General features: G+C 55.9%; 1 protein-coding gene and 1 long non-coding RNA gene across 10 annotated transcripts in view; one reads left to right on the top strand and one right to left on the bottom strand.

Moving 5' to 3' along the window:
• Nucleotides 1-21069, top strand: part of SYT7 (synaptotagmin 7) — a 63567-nt gene that overhangs the window by 11263 nt on the left and 31235 nt on the right. For all 9 annotated transcript variants that reach the window (XM_086383555.1, XM_086383556.1, XM_086383557.1 and 6 more), the window contains exons 2-3: nt 14468-14571; nt 19294-19373. In XM_086383555.1, coding sequence (XP_086239681.1) covers nt 14468-14571; nt 19294-19373 — 184 coding nt within the window. The remainder of the gene's footprint in view (nt 1-14467; nt 14572-19293; nt 19374-21069) is intronic.
• On the bottom strand, nt 11898-14587 carry LOC147342069 (uncharacterized). Its single transcript, XR_015157517.1, has 2 exons — nt 14449-14587; nt 11898-13315 (listed from the first exon to the last, which is right to left on the bottom strand). It is a non-coding gene; the product is annotated as an uncharacterized LOC147342069 (long non-coding RNA).

Below are 21069 nucleotides of genomic sequence, written 5' to 3' on the forward strand. Positions count from 1 at the left end.
CAACCCTCGCTGCCTTCTGCCTGCCACCCCACACTCCACAAGGCTTAGACGGATCAGGGACTGACTTGCTGGCAACCAAGACCTGTCTTGTCTCCTGTTATTGGCTTCACCCAGGAGGGAACAGGACCCACCACTGAGACTTAGCCCCTGAGCTCTTTTCATCTGGCCTCCTCGCTCACTTGTTCTGTGACCTTGGACAAGCTCTGTTTCCTCTCAGGGCCTTGATTCTCCTCTCCGTAAAGTGGAGGGGCTGGACCACACAGCCCCAGAGCCCCTTGGTCACATGGCTTTGTGACCCAGGAGGGTCCTGGCTTAGCCTGCTGGAGGGGGCGACAGGTTGGCAGAAAGGAGAGTCGGCTGGCTGCCCTGGATGAGTGAAGCATCTGGGGCTTCAGCCGGCTGGTGCCCTGCCATCCTGCCCGCCCGCACCTGTGGCTGCGTAGGAGGGCGGGCAGGCCCGGCTGGCTGGGCACTGACATTGGGGGAGGCTCAAGGACAATGACGTAGAGAAAGCCCTTCTTCTCAGGGCCCTGGGAGCGGCCACTCCAGCTGCCCTCCCCCGCTCTCCTCCCCTTCTCCCTAGGGCTTTCCTTCAGCAATACCTCCTTCCCCCTTCCTGGAGTCCCCCGGTATCTCCCCGCCTCTACCTTTTCCACTTCTGTCATCTTGACCATTTTCCAGGGTTCCGTCTTTCTCCCTTGGCAGAGGGGAAATCTCTCCCTCCTCCTCTGTCTCCCTGCTTCCTGAGATGCCTCCTTGTCCCTTCCTATGACGTGTCCCCGATTCTCTGGATCTTCCTGGCTCCCCCTGCTCCTCCCCATCCTAGGTCTCTCTCTCACTCTGCCTGGCATGTCTAGGCTTCTTCCAGCTTCTTGTCCCCTGGCGCTCTCTCACATCAGAGCTGTAGCATCCCCGCCTCCCTTCTTCCCATTTCTTGGAGTACCTGACTCCACCACCCGTCCCCCCCGCCCTCAAAAGTTTCCTGGCCTCCTTCCGATGATGGGGCTGGTCCAGGCAGTTTCTGTGGCTGGTGCTGCTCCCTAGGATCTCAACAATCCCCCACCCCCATGAGTTGAGAAAAGGGGTCAGCCCAGGGCCCAGGGACTGGCAGTCTTGCCTCCTAATTAGCAGGAAGTAATTGCCTGGAAAAAAAAAAAAATCATTTCAAATGAGACTCTGAGACTCCAAGTTAGAGCTGAGCCAACTGATGGCCCCTAGAGAGCAGGAGAAAGGAAGCAGCTCAGGTCAGGGCCTCAGGAAGACCCCCAGGAGATGAAGGTCCTTAAGACCCCCTTGCTGGTTTGCCTGCAGGACCCCAGCCATGAAGAAGTAGGGAGAGAGAGAGCACTGGGCTAGGAGCCCCACCATCTTCACCTGAGTTCTGGCTCCATTACTCATTGTGTGACATGGAACAAAACTTATTCCTTTGAGCCTTAATTTTTTTTTTTCCTCCCCTGTAAAATCGGAAGAGGGCCTCAGTATCATGAGAGTTGATTCAAACAGTGGCTTTGAAAGCAATTCGCAGGCTGTAAGGTGCTGTGGGAGGGTGAAGTTTTCCTCCATGTGGTTCTCAGCTGAGACATGATGATGGTGGAGGGGTGGGGTGGCTTTAGAAACCCCTAAGGGGGCAGTGAAGCTTCCCAAAGAACATGGAAGGATGGGGTGGTAGATCCAGTTGAGCTGTAAGGTTAAGGGCAGAAAGATGTGGTTTCCCTTGCTGGTCTCAATACTCATCAGCTGCACCCCAACTGAGTGGTCACCTCACCTCTCTGAACCCCACTTTCCTTATCTGTAGGATGTTGACCATGATGCTTCCCTGGGGCAGCGGGGTTTGGCCAGGCTAAATGAGATAATGTTCACAGAGCTCTCAGCACAGCGCTTGTCCTGTAGTAACTGCTCAATGTATATTAGCTCTATCTGCTGTAATTAAGTGGCTTCCCTGGTGGCCCAGCTGGTAAAGAATCTGCCTACAATGCAGGAGACCTGGGTTTGATCCCTGGGTTGGGAAGATCCCCTAGAGAAGGGAAAGGCTACCCACTCCAGTATTATGGCCTGGAGAATTCCTCGAACTGTATAGTCCATAGGGTTTCAAAGAGTTGGACACGACTGAGCAACTTTCACTTCACTCACTGTAATTAAAGGCTATTATCTTTACTCCCTGCCTGGATCCAGAGAAGCTGATTCAGGGTGTTGTCTTCAGGTGGTTTGATTTGTTTTGCTGTTTGTTTTAGGAAGAGAAGAATTTCTGCACCCAGTGAGGCTAATACAAGCAATCCCTAGAGACACCAAGCTGCCTTGCCTCTCCAAGAGCCCCTACCTGTGGGGTGGGGGGAACAGGCTTGGGCTGCAGCTGTGGCCCTCTCCCCCAAGACCCATTCTTCATAGGAAAGAGCTGTGGGCACGTTTCTTATTTGGGTGGGTGTGAGGTAGAGAGACTATGCCATGGTGAAGGCATATTACAGGCCTTAGTGTTCATTTTGTTAGGACTGGCCTGGCAGCAGGAGAAAAGGTTGCGTTTGTTTAAACAGGTCTACCCCACCCACCTTGGAGGAGAGAACAGGAAGTTTCACCTGGTAGGGTCCAGCTGTGTGGGTTGAAGTTGCCGTGAATGGAGCAGCACAGCACCCCAAGGCGGCCGGAAAACAGTTGGACAGCCTGCAGCGTTTGTGTGTTGGACAGCGCTGCAAGCTCAGAGCTCCAGATTGCCCCAGGAGGGGTGAGGGGGCGGCGGGGGCCCAACCGTCTGCTGCTCCTTCCCCACACTCCCGGCGCCACCCTGGGGACCCTTCTGTGTGCCTGCTCTGAGCGCAGTACCCGCGCTAGCCGCCAGGAGGCAGTGTGGTGGGGGGCTACCCTGAGGGAAGGGGATGCCGCATTTTCATTATCTGGGAAGCTCTTTTTATCAGGAGCAGGGCTGCTGACTGGGGTTCTTGGCATCTTCAGGCCTCATCCAGGAAAAGGGGGTTCTTGGGGTTGGCTGCTCGCTGCTGGGTCTTCAACTTGGGACTTATCAGGGAGTAATTAGCAGAGGAAAATGGGACCGCCACGCTGCAGTCCCGGAAAAGGGCGCGGCCCTGGGACCGATTTCTGTTTCAGCACCAAGGACAGAGGCGATGTGCCGATCGTTGTTTAAGCACCGCGGACAGAGTTCAGAGCACCGGGCTCCGTGGATCCATCCAAGAAATTTGTGGTGCAAATAATACCACCAGAATATGGAAGAACAACAGCTCCAAGAAGGAATCTCAGATCCTTATATTCTAACGCGGAGACAGGGCCAGAGAGTTGAGTTAGTTGCCTAAGATCACACAGCCACAGTGACAGTGGGTGGCAGAACTGGATTCAGATCCACAGTGGTCTCTCTCCATCCACCTCCTCCGACACCTGGATCCCAGCGAGTTAATCCCTCCTTCTTGAACATCTCTGGGAGCAGCTTCACATTATGTTGCATCCCCCGGAATTTTGAGCTGGCGAGGATTAAGTGTATCCCCTCCCCCACCAAAAACTCAAGTCGGGAATTTGAATCCCAGGAGAGAAGATTCCTAGCCCCCATGGCTTTCATGGCTCCGAGCCTCAGGTGGGAAGGTGTCACGGCAGGACAGGTGCCCTGTCTTGTAAGGAAGTGTATGACTTGCGGAGGTAGAGTTGAGTCATCAGCATGAGGAACTCTTAAGTGCTCTGAGGTCCTCAAATAAAATATAGCACACCATTCCAATCCCAGCTTCTTTGCAGCTGTGTATCATTAATAACAATAAGATGCTGATTTAGGCCAAGGCACAACAATGCATTATTCATAAGAGTAACTAGTGGTCAAGGCCTGCACTTAATCATCACACGTCCCTGATCCTGCCCCCGCTGCACACACCTGGTGGAGAAGCCCTCTATCTGAGCTTCTCCTTTTCCTGGGCTCTTGCTGCCCTGATGGACATGATCATTTTCATGGCTGCCCAGGCAACTCATCAGGTTTTGAGTCAGGGTGAGTGACAGGTTCCAGGCTAGCTTCTGGCTGGACACCCTTCAGTCTGAGCTCCCTGCTCAGAGCTGGCACCTGGTCCTCTCTGTCCTGAATGGCTTTCACCCTGAAGACTTCCAGACTCAGTAGGTCTCTGGGGTCTACAGATGTCCTGTAACCCTCCCTACACACACCCTTTTTTGAGGCTGAGGACTAAGCCAGATGCACCAGACTTCCCTAAGCCAAGAATTGTAGGAGTTTGGGGGTGTGGCTTTAGTGAGGGGAGGGAGTCACCAGATAGAAGATACCCTCGACACCTCCATTAAATATGACAATGGATTTAAAATCCTCAGTAAACTCTGGAGCACTGTCAACTGTTCTGCACTAAACAAACCTGAGCCGTGTTACCAAGGCCATGTTCTCTGCTGGAAGACAGAACAGAGGTAGAGAAGGCATGGATGAGGTCCTTGTAGTTCACCAGGCCCCACTCCCTGATGAGGAGTCAGAGTTCTTGTGGATCCTGACATGTCCCCGTCCAATTTCTTGCTGGAACGGCTCCTGGCCCATCCAGATAATCCTTCATTCGCTGTTTACTCACTTGGCATCTCTTCTGAATTCTAAACTGTCTGCATCCAGCCGGCCTCTGCGGCCCCTGCCAGCACACTCTCCCTGGCTCACTCACGCATTATCTGTTTTTATTACAGTCAAGGTTGAGGAGGCTTGCTCGTGCTAAGCCCCTATTTTCAGCTACTTGTAACTTTCCAAAACAATTCCCTTTGGGCCTCCTCTTTCACCAGCCTTGTTCCTGCCCCAGGTGAGGCCAGAGAGCTTGTGGGTGCCTCCGCTGCTTTCTGAAGGACACTCAGAGAGACTGTCTGGAGGGTATGGGGGTAGAGCAACAGCCCAGCGCTCCTGGGAAATGAGAGGCTCTCTTTCCTCTCCTTTTTCTTTTTTCCTTCTACCTGTCCATCTCATTTTCTTTTTCTTGTTGGAAGGAATGAGCTGCCCCCATTCCCAAGGTGGGTGGCCTGGAGTGGGGGAGTTTTCAAGTGAGGAAAGGGCAGAAAATTCAGCATGACAGGAAGCCTGGAGCTTTGCCTGGCTGTTTGGGGTTCAGAGTTTAGCTCACTGGTTTTCTGTTGCTTTCTCCTACACTCTGCCTTTTTCTGGCTTCCTTGTGCATGTTGGGTCGAGAAGAGGAAGGGAGGTGGGGTAGGTGCCAAAATTGTTCCCCTTCCTATGCCCAAATAGTCCTGGGGCTGGTAGGCTCTGCCCTTGCCCTGCCACCCTCCCCCATTTCCATCTGCTCTGCATGCACGTGGAGGGGTGCTTCCTGTGGAAACCTGTGACTCCAGCTTTCACTGTTTTCCACCTCGAACGTCATCCTGCAGCCACCAAAGGATGGTGGGGGGAGGTGCTGGGGCATGATACATTGCGGTGCAGAATCAAGTGGGAGGAGGCAGGATCGGGATGGGAAAGTGATGGCAGATGTAGTCCCAACCACCCCCAACATCACTGCCTCATCTCTGGAAGAGTGGTTGCACCCTAGTCAGCACCTGAGACAGGGCCCTAGGGGAGTCCTCAGATACCCCACTCACCCCTTCTTCCTGCTCCTACCCTGTCTGGCCCCAAACACCCAATCCCCAACCTATTCTGAGACTTTAGAACATCTTAGCATCTATCTGATGGAGAAGGAGAAGGCAATGGCAACCCACTCCAGTGTTATTGCCTGGAGAATCCCAGGGACAGGGGAGCCTAGTGGGCTGCCGTCTATGGGGTCGCACAGAGTCGGACACGACTGAAGCGACTTAGCAGCAGCAGCATCTATCTGATGAGGATGCTTTACTGAGGCCAAGGGCTGGACCAGTTGAGGAAGGAAGGAGCAAAGATGTGTGGGTAGGAGGGGTCTCTTACCCACTTTTCTCCAAGAAGTGCTTGGAGAAGTTTGTGGAAAGTGGAAGCCCTTTCCCTTTTGATGTGGAGCAGTTTTAAATTCTTTATTGAATTTGCTACAGTGTTGCTACTTTTAAAAAATGTTTCGGTTTTTTTGCCACAAGACACGTGGGATCTGAGCTCCTGACCAGGGATAAAACTGGAACCCCTGCACTGGAATGTGAAGTCTTAACCACTGGGCTGCCAGGGAAGTCCTCCTGGCTGCTCTTTATATTTTGTGTTCACTCGTTTCTTTCTTCCCTTCCGTCTCTCCTTGAAGCAACTTATTTTAAGGCTTAACTCCCATGGGGCACAGAGTTGAGGCCTTCCAGACTCCAGGTCCACTCCTGGCTTTGTCTCTCCTCTGCTGTGTGTTCTCAGGCAAGTATTTACCCATTCTGAGCCTCAGTTTCCTCCTTTGTGAAATGGGGATGAGAGGGTTTACCTTCAAAGGGCTGCTGAGGACCTGAACATGATTCAGTGTTGAGCATACACTAGTTACTATGATTAAAGGCACTTGGTGAGGAAAGCAAGGCCTTGCGATCTGAGGATCCCCCAAAGAGGGAAGCAGTCTAGGTTAGGAGGGTGTGAGGGTAATGGGACAACTTTGGAAGGGCTGGATGTGGGGAGTGTGAATGTCACCATCAGACTGTCAGAGCAAGTGAATTCTTGGGGAAAGAGTCTGTGTGCCCAGATTCCCAGCATGTCCACTAGTTTCTCTATATTGTGTCCTGGGCCATGGGCTGTGGGAAACCCAAGCAATGAGGAGAACCCCATAGGCCCTGCTTGAGGGACAGGCCTACTCCCAAGAAAAGGAGGTTGGACATAAGACAGTTAATTCAAGTTTGGAGAAGGAAGAGACTGCTGTGAGCACTTGTCATCAGGGAGGGCTTCCTGGAGGAGGTAAGCTCATGTGGGGCCTTGAATAATTTCATGCATTTGTTTAGCACTTATTTATCCAGCCTTTCCTGTGCACCAGACCTTGGGCTACAGAGATGAGTGATCTGGGGGTCTCAAATCTCCAAATGTTCCCAGTGGGGGGAAGACATGGAAAATGCTAATTATTAATCCACAGGGATGGATTGCCATAGTTACAGGGGAGGTAGAAAGGAATGTGAGAGGAAATGAAGACCATCTTTGTCTAGAGATCTTGAGAATAAAAGGAAGAGAATAGATGGTAGAGAATAGAGGGAAGGGCCTTCGAGGCAGAAGGAACAGCCTATGTGAAGCCTCAAGTGTGAAAGAGGAGACATGTGGGTTGTGGCTGGGCTGTGCAGTGTGGCATGTTACAAAATGCTCTCACATGCTTCAGCTCAGAGGAGGGCAGCCATAGCAGGATCAAGGCCAAGTTCAAGCTGCCTTAATTCTCCATACCTGTTTCTTCCTCTGCAAAATTGAGATAATATAAGGTTAAGGAGATCACACGAGATGGTGCATATAAGCTTCCTGGCACAGTGTCTGCCACAAAAGGCACGTGTTCAATGATTGTTAGCTATTCTTTGATCCTGATGACACCCCAGCAAGAGAAGTTGGGGTTCTTCTCATCATTTGGAGGTAAAACACTGAGGCCCAGAAGGAGACTTGCCCTGGGTCACTGGCCAGCTGCAGAGGTGGGACCTGAGCCCAGGTCAGTTGCCTCCAAGTTTACTTCCTGTCCCACTGCTCTGCCCCAAAAGACAAACGGGGTCCATGGGGAGAGGACTCCAGGCCAGAGAAGGTGCATGAACACTTAGACTTCAGGGACAGCAGAGTGGGCTAGGTATCTGTTCATGACTGTGACCGTGGCTGTGTATTCACTTTTGTGTGTGAGAGCATGGGTGTCCATCCATGGGGTAAGTCCCGATGGCTTGTGTATATGTGTGTGTGTATACGTGTGTGTGTGCGTCTGTGCATGGGGGAGGGGGGCATAGATGTCTGTGCCAAGGGTGAGTCTCCATGACTTGTGTGTGTGCACGTGAGCCATGGGTGTCTCTGGCCTGTGTATGTGTGCCTGCTCCCCCTCTGGCTCCCCTCGTGTTCCCCCTGGGCAGCTGTGAGCTTGCCTTCAGAAGTCCACTGCATCTCCAGCAGCTCCCCAGGGCATCCCAGCAGCCGCAGCCTGTTTGATTCTCTTCATCTATAAATCATGGCTTGCTGAGGACATGAGGAGGAGTTGGGAGTTGGGGCAAAGTCCTGGCAAGGGATGCGGTCAGCTCTGCAGTTCATATCTGAAGCCTTGCCTGGCTTCCAGCTGTTGCCCCGACCCCCGCCACACCACCGCCCCCACCCCCACCCCCATGGCTCAGCTCTCCCCATTCCTTGTCATAGGTGTTCACTGAGGTTTGCTCTTGTTAAGCCCTGGGCCAGGTCCTGGGGAGGGGGTCAGGAGTACACAGGATTGAGTGAGACATGACCCCTGACCTCTGCTATCCTGTGGGGAAAACTAAATGTGTTTTTAGTATTTCATTCACCACTCACTGAGGGCCAACTTCGTGTCCCAGATGTCTCTAATGCAGGGCTCAATGTGGTGATATTATGATAATAGCTAGCATTTATTGCCTACTTATTCTGTGTCAGGCACTGTGCTAAATGCATTGTATGTGTTAATTCCTTTAAACCTCACAATAGTCCTGTGAGGCCTGTACTATTCTATCCCCTGTTTGTAGATGGGGAAACCAAGGCACACAGAGAATCAGAATTTGAGCCTAACAATCTGGTCCCAGAGCCCTGGCCCTTAATCACTGCACGCTAAAAGACGGGTACACGCACAGAATGATGGGAGCTCAGAGGCAGGAGTAATTCCCACTGGGCAGATTATGGAAGGCTTCCTGGAGGAGGTGCTTCTCATCTGGGTCTAGAAAAATCAGGACTTTTCAGGCAAAGATGGGTATGGGAGAAGACCAGAACTGATCCTGGGGTGTGTGTGTGTGTGGGTGTAAAAGAGAGAGGCTCTCAAACCCTCCCATCTCTTCTCTCCCATGTTGCTTGGGTGACAAGGGAGGTAACATATGCAAACACTGGGCATTCAACAAATATTTACTGAGTACCTTGCATGCATTGGCCTGTCACAGAGGTTATAGAAAAAAGCAAAACAGAAACATCCCCTTCCTTTATAATCTGGTACACAGTAGGCACTTAATAAATGGTAGCCTCTATTATTATATTTATCCCTAGAGGCTTGGAATTCCTCCTCATGCATTCTTTCAACAAACATTTATCAAGCACCTACTATATGCCCAGCTGTCCTTGGTGCTGGGAAGACAATGGTGAACACGAGGTCCAGCCCCCTTCTTGTGGAGCTGATGTTCTAGAAGGGAAGACTGTGTCTGGACATCTTATCCACCTTCAGAGGGGACCACTTCCTCGAGCACACAGGTCTTATTTACCCTGAGAGCTCCCGGTGGGATGACATGGTCAGGACCATGGTCTCTGCCCACAGCACCTGGTGAAGCCCACAGCACTCCACCAGATGGTCATCAATCCTGGGCTCTGACACGTTGACATGGTGGCCACAGTCCCGGGCAGAGGGGCAGGGATGTGCCTGAGTTCACGTCTCGCATCCTGACACCCCTGGGGCTGGACCCCGAGGGCCTGGCTCTCCTTCCTGGCTCACCCTGCCTCCCAGGTCTCCTGAAGACATCTGTCTGCCCTTGTCTGTGTCTCACCCCTGGGACCCAGATGTCTCCTCTGCCCAAGGGTAGGTCGTGGAACTCAGCCCTATCAAAGGCTGACTAGGGCTGCATTATTTTGTTTCCCCCAATGTTAATATGCTGACGCTAAGGGGACTTGAAACCATGTATGTCATCGGAGGAAGGGCCAGGGCGGCTTTGCCTGGAGAAGACCGGAAGGGGACATGAGAGCTGTCGGCGGGGATTTGGAGGCCTGTCATGTGGCAGAGGGAGCCGGCTTGTTCCCAGCAGCTCCCCAGGGCAGGCTTAGGACTGCGGGGGGAAGATCGAGGGAGACAGGCACAGCAGCCCTAGCTACCAGTGCCTGTTCATGGAGGGTCTGCCTCCCGCAGAAGCAGCTTCCTATCCCTGGCAGGGCTGCCCAGGGGGTTTGTTCATTGATGGGACCTGACTTCCGAGGTCTCTTGCAGCCAGAGACACAGTGACCCCACGCTCTGGGAATGGTTTCACTCTGGCTGGCAGGCAAAAATATGCCTGCCCCCCTTGTTGGCAATATCGCATGTTGGCCGAGGGCGTTGTGCCACTTGATTATGGTATCAATGCAGTTTCTCATTGGCAAGCATTTTGTTTTACCCTAGATTCAAGGACTGTTCAAGGGTTGCTTGGTGGAGGGTGGGGTGGGCAGGGAATCTTTGGGAGAGAGGTCAGCTGTGTGGAAGATGATAGCATCCGCACATGCTGCAGGGGGTCCTAGGGTCACTGATCTGGGAGGATTCAACTTTCCTTAGTAATATTTCCCTTTCTTCACATGGGACATTCCATGGACATGAAACAGGGAAATCAGGTTCTTTTGGTTGCAAACGGCTTGAGGGGACACAGCCCTATCTACTCAGCATCCATCTTTGTCTGTGGCCCTTGAGAAATTCCTGGGAACCCTAGGTGTTCCAAAGAACACACTTGGAAAACCACTGATCACCCTCCTCTGTAGTGGGTGTGATGTCTGGGCAAAGAGTGTAGGCTCGAAGTCAGACGGTCTGGGTTTGAGCCTTCGCTCCATTACCTACTAGGTGAATGACCTTGGACAAGGTACTTGACCCCCTTTGTGCCTCAGTTTCCACGTCTGTAAGATGGGGACAATCTTAATGCTCCCCTCAGCTGTCGTGCAGACAAAGTTGTCACTGCATGTAGAACACCTTGAACATCTGTTCGTCGTCAGAGCAAGGACAGGTCAACTCTTCCACCCAGGAGGGCACTGGCATCTAAGGCTGAGTGCCTTGCAACCAGTGCCACACATCTCGTTAGTGGCCAGAATAGGGCCTCAGCCTCCTTCTCCCAGACTCCAAGTTTGGTGCTCACTCTGCATGCCTGCAGAACGCTGATTGCTTAAGACAGGTATTTTCTGGATCTCTGGGGTCCGTTCAGAGGGGCCACTGGCTTCTGGGATTGACAGGCTCTGTCCTCAGGGGCTCTTCAACTTACAGCACAGGTCAAGGAGCAGTTTTGATAAGGACCTTGTTTGACAACGAGAAAAGGGAGCTCCAGGGAGGTGACCCCGTGGAGAATTGCCCCATGGCCAAGAGATGTGGGGCAGGGTGAGTGCGGAAAGGGCACCAGAGCAGAGGAATCACCTGGGGTGTAATTGCCAACCACAGCTCCCAGCTCACGAGCTTGCTGACTCCCTCTCTGATCTTACCCTCCCTGCTCAAAAACCTTCCATGGCTCCCACAGCCCACAAACACAAGGAGCCCCTCAGCGAGAAAGACAAAGCCCGTCTCCATCAGGCCCTATTCTCATTCCCAACCCAGCCTCCACCACTTCCCTCCCCATCCCCTAGTCCAGATCTTCCAACAACACGCCTGACCGTTCTTCCCTCTCATGCCTTCGCTCTTGCTGTCCCCTCTGCCCAGACTGTGCTACCTTCACATCCTGTCCCTCTCCCAGATCACACCAAATACCGCCTCCTCGGGGAAGCCTTGCCAGATAGCTCCCTGGTCCAGCAATCATTTCTCTGTCTGTACTCCTGGAGCTCTCTGGACACCTGAGAGAGAACTGACACTGCCAACCCTAATAATAATCCATATCTGCTCAGTCGCTTCAGCCGTGTTCAACTCTTTGCAACTCCATGGACTATACCCCACCTCTGTCCATCGGATTCTCCAGGCAAGAATACTGGAGTGGGTTGCCATGCCCTTCTCCAGGGGATGTTCCTGACCCAGGGATCAACCTGCAGCTCCTGCATCACAGGTGGATTATTTACTGTTGAGCCACCAGGGGAGCCCCAATCTGTATCTTCTGCTACTGCTACTGCTAAGTCACTTCAGTCGTGTCCAACTCTGTACGACCCCATAGATGGCAGCTCACCAGTCTCCTCTGTCCATGGGATTTTCCACAACAACTCCATGAGTGGGTGTCATTATTATCTTCACTTTATTTTTTTTAATGTGGTGGTGGGGGATTAATTATTTTATTTTATTCTTTTGACCATGTTGCTTGGCATGCAGGATCTTAGTTCCCCAACCAGGAATCAAATCTGTGCCCCTGTGGTGGAAGCTCAGAGTCTTAACCACTGGACCATGAGGGATATCCCCTATCTTCACTTTGTGGAGAAAATGCAGACACTGAGCGGTTAAGACACTTGTTCAAGGCCACACAGCTATTAAGAGGCAAAGACTGTACTCACACCTGAGTCTGTTCTTGGGTCTCCTGGAGTCTTGAGCTTCAGCCTGGGTATCTATCTGCCATTCCCTGGTTCTAGGACACGAGCCGTCCTAACAACAATTAGCTGAATTCTGACCTGTCCCCTGGGCCTCAGGGTCAGCTCTTAATAGACAGTGGTTGAAGAAAGCTCAGCCCAAGAAGGGAATTTATTTAAAAGTGAGTTCAGCAAAGGAATGTCTGCTCTCCCAGCCCACACAGCACCCCACCCCCAGGCTCTCTCCGTGGGGGCAGGGGCAATTCCCATGGAGACAGCTGGAAAGAGCGCTGGCCCCATTCCCAGAAGCTGTGTCTGCACATCTCTTGACCACAGGCCTGAGTCTGGGGGCCTATGGTATTATTGTCCCTCCGCACCCCCTGGAGCCTGAAGGTTCAAGATGGAAGCCTCCCATCTGGCCTGAGAACCATGACACAAGTGGCCGCTCCAGCCTCAGCAGAGCTGTGCTCCTCTGCTGGAGGGAAGGAAGGGCAGGACCACTTCCCAGGTGTCTGCAGGCTGTCCAGGCCAGAGCCCCTGGGTGCTATGGACTCTGAGGTTGACAGTGAGCTGGGTGCAGTGGCTTTCTAGGGGCTGAGGCTGGGACTCAGGACAGGAGGAAGCGTAGATGGCCTGCCAGGTGGACACGGAAGGGCCCCACAAGACTGGCCTTTCCCCACAGCTTGCAGACTCCAGACTTTGAGGTGGGAGGGGTAGAGCCCAAGCAGGATTCTGAGGAGACCAGACAACGGGACTGGCTGCCCAGAGCGCTGGAGTCGTGGTGGGAGGCAGCCCGAGGGCCCTGAGCGCTGGGGCTGGCTGCTGGGCACTCCTCCATGAGGCCCCACAGCAAAGCAACAGGGACTGGGCGCCCAGAAGCTAAAACCGCAGGAACCGGGAGCAGACAGATATCGTCGACTCTTAATTACCACCATCGCTGAAACCAAAAAGCCCACGCAGGCTCCTCTGTAAATAAACAGCGTCTCCTTGACTTGAAGATCCATCCGGGCACGCACATATTTACAGAGCACGTGTGATCTGTGCCGGTCTCTGTCGACTCACTCCCCCACACAATAATCTCTGGTCAAGTTTCTCCTTCCTTACATTTAGGTTTGAGCTCGTGTTCACAACCACCTGTGAGGAGGGAGGGAGGAGGGTTAATCCACATTTACAGGGGGAGAAAGCCCAGCAGTTAGGTGACTAAAGCCGCATATCTAGCAAGCAGTGGGATTTGCACAGAAACCTGGGCTTTGGCTCCCAGGGCAAGTCCATCAAGGTTCCCACCCTGGAAGCTTAGGGCCCCTGGGCTGTTAGGACGGAAGCTGCGGGGCACACCCTTCCCCATCCACCCCTGCCAGGAGCACGCAGGGGCACTGTGAGCAACCAAGGTGAGGCTGAGCTGGAGGGGAGGGGGGTGCGGGGAAGGACGGGAGGCGAGCTCAGGGACTAGGGCAGGGGAGGACAGGGCGTGCAGAGGTCAGTTGGGTGGACTTCCAGCCCAAGAAAAGCTGAGCTAAAGGGGATGAGGACTGCTCAGGGGGTTCCAGATTCCCTCTTTGATTACACATGTGGCCAGCACTTGGGGAGGGTCTGTGAGGGCCCATAGGGCACATGGCCTCAGAGGGGCTGTGGGAACTAACCCTTTTGGCAAATGAGGCTGGAGTTGTGGCTCAGAGTATGTGTATGGATTGTGGGGGTGGAAGCATTCTTGGCAGAAGCTCTTTAAGAGGTACTTGAAAGCCCATTGGGGGCTTCCCTGGTGGCTCAGACAGTAAAGAATCCACCTGCAATGCAAGAGACCTGGGTTCCATCCCTGGGTTGGGAAGATCCCCGGGAGGAGGGCATGGCAATCCACTCCAGTATTCTTGCCTGGAGAATCCTATGGACAGAGAAGCCTGGCAGGCTACAGTCTATGGAGTCACAAGGAGTCAGACACGACAGAGCAACTAAGCACAGCACAGCACAGAAAGCCCAGTGAGGTCTGGGTAGGCCAGGGGCACACTTGACCTCTTCCTTAGGGGGCGTGAAGTTTGGGGGACCATGCAGTCCATGCAGTGAGGGACTGGGAGAGACCTACCAGAGGCTCCCATTTTACAGATAAGGAAAGGGAGGTGCAGAGGGAGGAAGAGACCGCCCAAGGTGAGCCCAAAAGGCAGAGCTGAGTGTAGAACGTGGGGCGCACAGCTCCCAGTGTGGGTTGGGCGGTTGTTCTGGCGGGGGCTCTGGGCTGCGGGAGAATGGCTGGCCTTGACCAGTGAGGGTCTGACCTGTGCATGTCCTCTCCAGGGGCGCCCACCCGCGATGTCCTGCTGGTCTCTGCCATCATCACCGTCAGCCTTAGCGTCACTGTCGTCCTCTGCGGCCTCTGCCACTGGTGTCAGCGCAAACTGGTGAGGCTCTTAAGGGCTCCCGGGGGGACGCGGCCTGGCCCTGCACCCCGCCCTCCTCGACGACAGGCTCGTGAACGCTCTCAAGGGCGCGCGCCCACGACCCACCTGCCCACAGAGCCAGGCACACGTGGAAATTCACACCGGGCGCTCTGTGTTTGCTGGGGCTTGGTCCCATACGTCTGTGTGCACACCCAGAGCCACACACCTAGGCACACACTGGTGGGGGCATTCGCACGCTCGTGACTACGCGCACACACGCCCCACTTCCCGCAGAAAGGACTGCAGGCACACACGCGCAGACTGAGAATGGAGACCCCCCTCCCACCCAGCGCCGCGCGCCCCCTCCCCTCCGCCCGCGCGTTCCCGCCACCACCCAGGGCTGGGCGTGGCCGAGCCAGGCCTCCTGTCCAATGAGGAGGCTCCGCCCGCCCCGCCCCCTCCCCCTGCACCCTCCCATTCATCCTGGTTCTCGGGGGTTTGTACAGGCACAAACGGCTTCTTTTCATTTTTAACGAGGGCTGGGAAATTAACGAGCAGGATTAGGCCATCAATAAGTAACGAGACCGTCAGGAGGGACATTCATCACCGGAGGGCGCCGGGATGGGGAGTCGGCTTGAATCACCCTCCTGTACCCCCGCAGCTCCCCAAGGGTGGCTGCCCTTGAGGCCGCCGCCCCATTCCCCCTTCTGCTGCCCCAGTTTGGAAGTGCTGCGGGGTCTTTGAGGATTGCAGGGGGCACCCCCGGAGGTGGGCCCAGAGGTGTCCCAGGTGTGGGGCGTTTCTGAGGCTTCGGTGAAGAAGGGTCACTAGCAGACACCTTCCATGCCCCAGATCGAGGATGGTGGGAGTGAGGTCAGGGTGCCACATTTTTCTCCCTGCCCAATCACAGAGGGGCGAGGGGAGGGGAGGGCTGTGGCCATGGGTACCGTGTAGGTGGGAGCTCCATGCCTCAGTCCTAATGAGGAGAAGGGGCAGATACCCCTGGGGCCAGACCCAAGAGGCCACCATGCTCCCTTCAGGACTGTGTGCCTGCAGTCCTTTCTGCGGGAAGTGCGGCATGTGTGCGCGTAGTCACGAGCATGCGAATGCCCGTGAGACCCCTGTCTGTCCACCAGTGTGTGCCTAGGTGTGTGGCTCTGGGTGTGCACACAGACATATGGGACCAAGCCCCAGCAAACATAGAGCGCCCGGTGTGAATTTCCACTGAAAGGCAAGCCTGGGGGTTGGGGGTGTTCTTCATCCCAGGATGTGCAGTTTCAGGCAGCCTGTTCCCTGGGGAGGATCCACGGAAAAGGCCAACCCGGCCCCACGCGCGAGAGCGTGCGAGTATGTGTGTGTGACTTGGGCCCACTCCTTGTGTGCAGGTGCCAGGCTGGCTGCCCTGCATTGTTCCTGGATTTCCTGTCTCTGTGTCTGTCTCAGAATTTCAGGGGAGGTGGAGGAGGGGGCTTGGCCACGTGCCTGTGTGTGCCAGTGTCCTCGGAGGCCTGGGAGGGGCTGAGCCTGCACTGCAGCCCTGTGCGTCTTGTTGCAGGGCCCTTAGGCTGCCCATCTGTCTGTATGTGAAGGCAGGGGACTGTCGTACGAACAGGCACTGCTGCTGACCTTGAGTGGGGGCTGTTTTGTACTGGGGGTGTCAGTTTTGAGGACATTAGTGTTGTGTGCGTGTGTGTGTGTGTGTGTTCTGCCCTGCACGGTGGGATGTGGATCATCTCATCACATCCCCATGTAAGTGCTGCAGTGTGTGTGTATGTGTGTGTGCATGCATGCGTGTGTCTGTGTGTGCATGCGTATCTCTGTGTTTGTTGAGGGCCTCACCACTCACCTGGGGACAGGAGTTCAGAGATGACAGCTTTTGTAGCAGGTGGGGGGCTGTCACTGCAGGAAGTGCCTTGGGAAGCTGAGAGCTGCAGAACCTTTCCTGGCCCAGCCCCTCCTCCCAGCCTCCAGCCAGGAGCTTCCTCCGGGGTCCAGACCAGACCGGCACGTGTCCCTCTTTGACTTAATCCTCTGAGCTGCTGCTAGAACATTACTTTGGCCAGGACCCCCCAGTCCTGCCACCCCTTCCCCGCTGCCCCTCCACCTGGGTCTCAGAAGCCAGGGAGCTTTTTGTCCAGATTGTCTCCGGAAGGGGCTTTCAAATGCACCCCCCAACAGTTGCTGGGCTCTCCTTGCCTGCCTGTCCCCTCAGCAGCAGTGACGTGATACTTGACAGCCCAGATCCCATTTCCAAACATTAATAACTTCCTTAATCTCCAGCTGGCTTTTTCCGGATCAGCCTGGCCAACCCCCTCCCTGCTAAGCAGGCTGGGGGGATCAGGCTCCTTTAGAGCCACCTAATTCTCCAGTGGGGAGGCTTCTTAAATGGCGTTAGTGGTAAAGAATCCACCTGCCAATGCAGCAGACACCAAGAGACCCAGGTTTGATCCCTGGGTCGGGAAGATGCCCTGGAGAAGGAAATGGCAACCCACTCTAGTATTCTTGCCTGGGAAATCCCATGGATAGAGGAGCCTGGCGAGCAGGAGTCCATGGGATCGCAAGAATGGGCCACAACTGAGCACTTGTCAGCAGCAGTGTCTCCAGGACCCCAGCTGGGGTTCCTCTCTTTGCCCCATTTACTTCCCCCTGACCCCTAAAGCAAGTCCTGCCTTGGTTCCTATCCCCCATATGCCCCAGCTCCTCTGCAAAAGGATCGTTGCAGCTGAAGGGGAAGCTTCCCTGAGCTGTGGCAAGAAGAGGGGCAGGCAGAAGCTTCCAGAACACTCTGGGTGAGCCAAGTGCCTGGGCTTGGGGCAGGGGCCACGGACCAGTCTTGGAAGAGGGTGCTGGCCAGAGCACGTTCCCTGAAGACCAAGAAGAAAAAGGAGAAGGGATGAGGGGTAAGGTAGGGACTGCCAGCAGATGCTCCCTGCCCCAGGCTGCCTGAACAGCTGGAAAACCACGGGGCCAGGGCTCCAGACTGAGGGTCCTGCCCATGAAGGGCCCTGGGCCACCACAGAGGTGCTCCAGGCTCCCCACCTTCCCAGGTGGAACTAGGAATTGTTTGGGGCTTGAACTTCTGGGTGATGATGGGAAGGACCAGAGCTAAGCTGAGAGAGGGCAGCTTTTGTGGACCCAAGGCATCCAGCAGCTCTGGTGGTGTTTTTTTTTTTTTTTTTTTTTTTCCACTCTTTGGGTTCTGGCTCAGAACATCAGCCTGAGGCAGGGATGCCAGAGTGGGTGGGGCACCACACCAAATACCAGAGCCCATACAGTCCCTGCCATTGGGGGCTACATTCCCAGGGGTGGGAGCTGAAGTAGGGAAAGAGAAATATTAAAGCCGTGATAAGAACCTTGAAGGGTGAGGGACGAGGGCTCATCCAGGGATGCCACACCATTTCAGAAAGGAGGGAGGCTAGAGAGGGCAAGGGACGTGAGCGGGGTGACAGGGGGAGTGTGGGGCACTGCTGGGACAGGACTCTGGTGCCTCCGAGGCACAGGGGTGCTGGGGGGTGGCATGAGGGCCTTCCCCCCACTCCCCACTCCTCTTCCTGCAAGCTCCACTGTTGTTGTCCCTAAACAGGCAGCTCCAGTCCCAGGAAGGGGCTGCAGCTGGCAGGAGCGTCGGGGAACACGGCTGTGCGGCTTTTATTTTGCTTTAGGGAGAATGGAATAATTGACTGTTGTGGCTATGGTCTTGGCACACATGACGGGATGTTGGGGAAATGTATGCCTGTTTGTGTGTGTGTGTGTGTGTGTGCACGTGCGTGTGTGCATGTGTATGTGTGTGTGTGTCCCCGTCCCTACTCTGCTGGGCAGGGGCAGGCCAGTGCCCAGTGGGTGACAGCCCCAGCCCCTGCACTCCCCCTTCCCCGCCCAGGCCCATGGCCCCTGGGTGCGCGTGAGGACGCTCGGTGGCCGCCAGGAATGTTAATGGTGCCAGGCTCTGCAGGAGCTAAATTTAGAAACCCAAACCGAGAAGGTGAATGGTGCTCACCTTCCCAGCAGCAGGCCCAGTCACCGCTGTAGCCGTGGCCCTTGCTCCAGCCAGGGGACCTGGCGTGCCTACCCCATGCCCATCATTCTGCCCGGCCTGTCCCTCCACGCATGCTAGTTGAGGACCTCTAGGGGGCTGAGCCTGGCTGCCCCCAGCCCCAGAGTTCATGGGCAGCCCTGCTTCCTTCCTATAGTGGTGGGTTCTCAAGCCCTGCCCTGCCTCACAGGCCCAGAGCAGAAGTGCCTCAAGGAGCCCCCAGACAGTAAGGGACATGGCCCCGGCAGGACTAGGCACAGGCCTTCTCCCCGCCCCCGCTGCTCACGTCACTGGCCACTGCCAACCTTGCCCTGCAGGATGCCACCCCCACCATCTGGGGGCAGTGACGTGGCCCGTGTGACGTGGCCAGGCGCCTGAGAGCCGTCTGTCCATGGCAGAGGGAGATATGTTTCTGGGAGCCGAGCCAGAGCCCCAGGAGACAGGCAGGCGGGAGGGGCCTTGTCCCCAGGGGTCAGGGATGTGGTGCAGGTCAACGGGGCAGGGCATGGAGCCTAGGAACTGCCAACCGGGGAGCAGGGATGGGTGGGGGCCGGCACTCCTGGCTGGTGGCACCCTCAGGCATTGGCCCTGGCCCTTGCCGCTGAGGCTGGGCTCCCATCCACTCCCCTCCCCGCTGGGACCTTGCTCTGGGGAGGCAGGGAGAGTCCAGGCCCTGTCTCCCAGGACTGACCCCGGTGCTGTCTCCACAGGGCAAACGCTACAAGAACTCCTTGGAGACGGTGGGCACGCCAGACTCAGGGCGTGGGCGCAGTGAGAAGAAGGCCATCAAGTAGGTGCCAGGCTTCGAGTCTGGGGAGGGGCACGCAGGCAGTCCAGGTGGGAGGAGCCCCCGGGTGTGGTCATAGTTTCTCCTTTACACCTGGGTGCTGTGCTCTCTCCACCCGCATGCCCATATACGCCCTCCCAGCACCTCAGAGTGACTCCAGGGCCCCACCTACTCTGCCCGTGCCTCCCAGAACCCTCTCAAGGCTCCAGGGCCCCCAGCCCTATCTCTGACTGCCTTCATTCCCCCCATGGTCTGCCTCCTCCCTCAACCCGGGTCCTGGGTGCTCCATCAACCTGCACATCACACACGTGGTCCGCCAGCCCTGCCTGGCTCCCCTGCACCTCCAAGCTCCTCCCCCAGCTGGGGAGCCCCTTTCTGGGGGTGCGGTGGAGGGGGCTCAGACCCCACCCATGTTCTGAGGGTCACCTGGAAGGAGAACAGACAAGAACCCTGGGCACCCCGACAGAACCCAGTGCTGGGTGGCTCTTGGAAGCAGAGCGTTGGGGGAGGTCTCCCTGGTCACACCTGGTCCCCACTGCAAGTCTTGCTGCCCTGACTCCACCGGTTTCCCCATTTGGCTCTGTGATCCCTCTTCAAGTGGGCAGGTCTGCCTTGCCCTGCAGACCACTCTTGAGAGTCACTGGGAGACACTGGGATAAGCTCCCAACCCCGCCACTGGGGACTCTAGGAACTGGGTGAGGGGAGAGGCCTCTTCCTAGAGGGCTTTCTGCCCTGTGGCCCAATGGATCGTCCCCTTCCTCTCTGCCTAGCCCCGGCCTTTGCTAAGAGGCGGCTGGGCACCCTTCCATCTTAGCCTACCAGGGCCGAGCCTGCCAGCCAAGGGCTCTGCCTGGAAGCGGGGCCTTCCCCAGCCCCCCACGCCCGACTCCAGGCCCCACTGCTCCTGCCCACGCCTCCCCTCCTGCCCTTCCGCTGGTCCGTCTTCCTCTCTTCCTCCTACCCTCCTTCGCTCCCCCTCTGCCCTGCTCCTGAGGGCTCCTTCCCTGCCCTTCCTCGGGCCGCCCCCCTCTTTTTTCATCTCTTGCTCTGACCCTGTTTGGGGCCTTCACAGAAGCTGTGGGTGTGTGTCTGTGGGGGAGCGGGTAAGTGGAGGGGTGGGCCAGGCCGAGGTTGGGGGTGGGGAGGAGGCTCGGGAGGAGGCTGCCGGGAGCCTTTGAAGCTGGGTTTGGTTGCACATTCTCCAGTCTTCAAAGCTGAGAGCTGGCAGGTCTCAGGGGCTGTTGCAAGAGCCCAGGCCCCAGGCTTTCAGAAGGAGGGGAGGGACCACGTGGGGGAGCAGGGGCCAACCCAGCTCCTGCGCAGCCTCTGGGCCCGACTCCAGTAGCCTCTGTAGCCACGGTCTGGGCCAGGGGGCCTGTCTCTGCCAGGTGACCATCACCTTCCTGGATAAGGGTGTGTGTGTCCCAGACAGTCCTAGAAAGGGCTGTGAGAGGAGATGGGATTCCAATAGCAGGGAGAGTGGGCAGCAGGCTCTGTCTGCTGGGACAGAGTCCACAGGTATCAGACCCTCAACCCCAGGCGAAGGAAGCCACCTTTCATGGCTGCATGCCCCCAGGTCCCTAGCCTTTGGCTTTTGCCTGGGCCCAAGCCAGCGGGCTTCCCTGGTGGCTCCGACGGTAAAGAATCTGCCTGCAATGTGGGAGATCTGGGTTCGATCCCTGGGTTGGGAAGATCCCCT

Source organism: Bos grunniens, chromosome 29 (assembly GCF_055505025.1).
Source record: "Bos grunniens cultivar Pamir isolate PY7600 chromosome 29, Bosgru_T2T1.0, whole genome shotgun sequence".
NCBI lineage: Eukaryota > Metazoa > Chordata > Mammalia > Artiodactyla > Bovidae > Bos > Bos grunniens.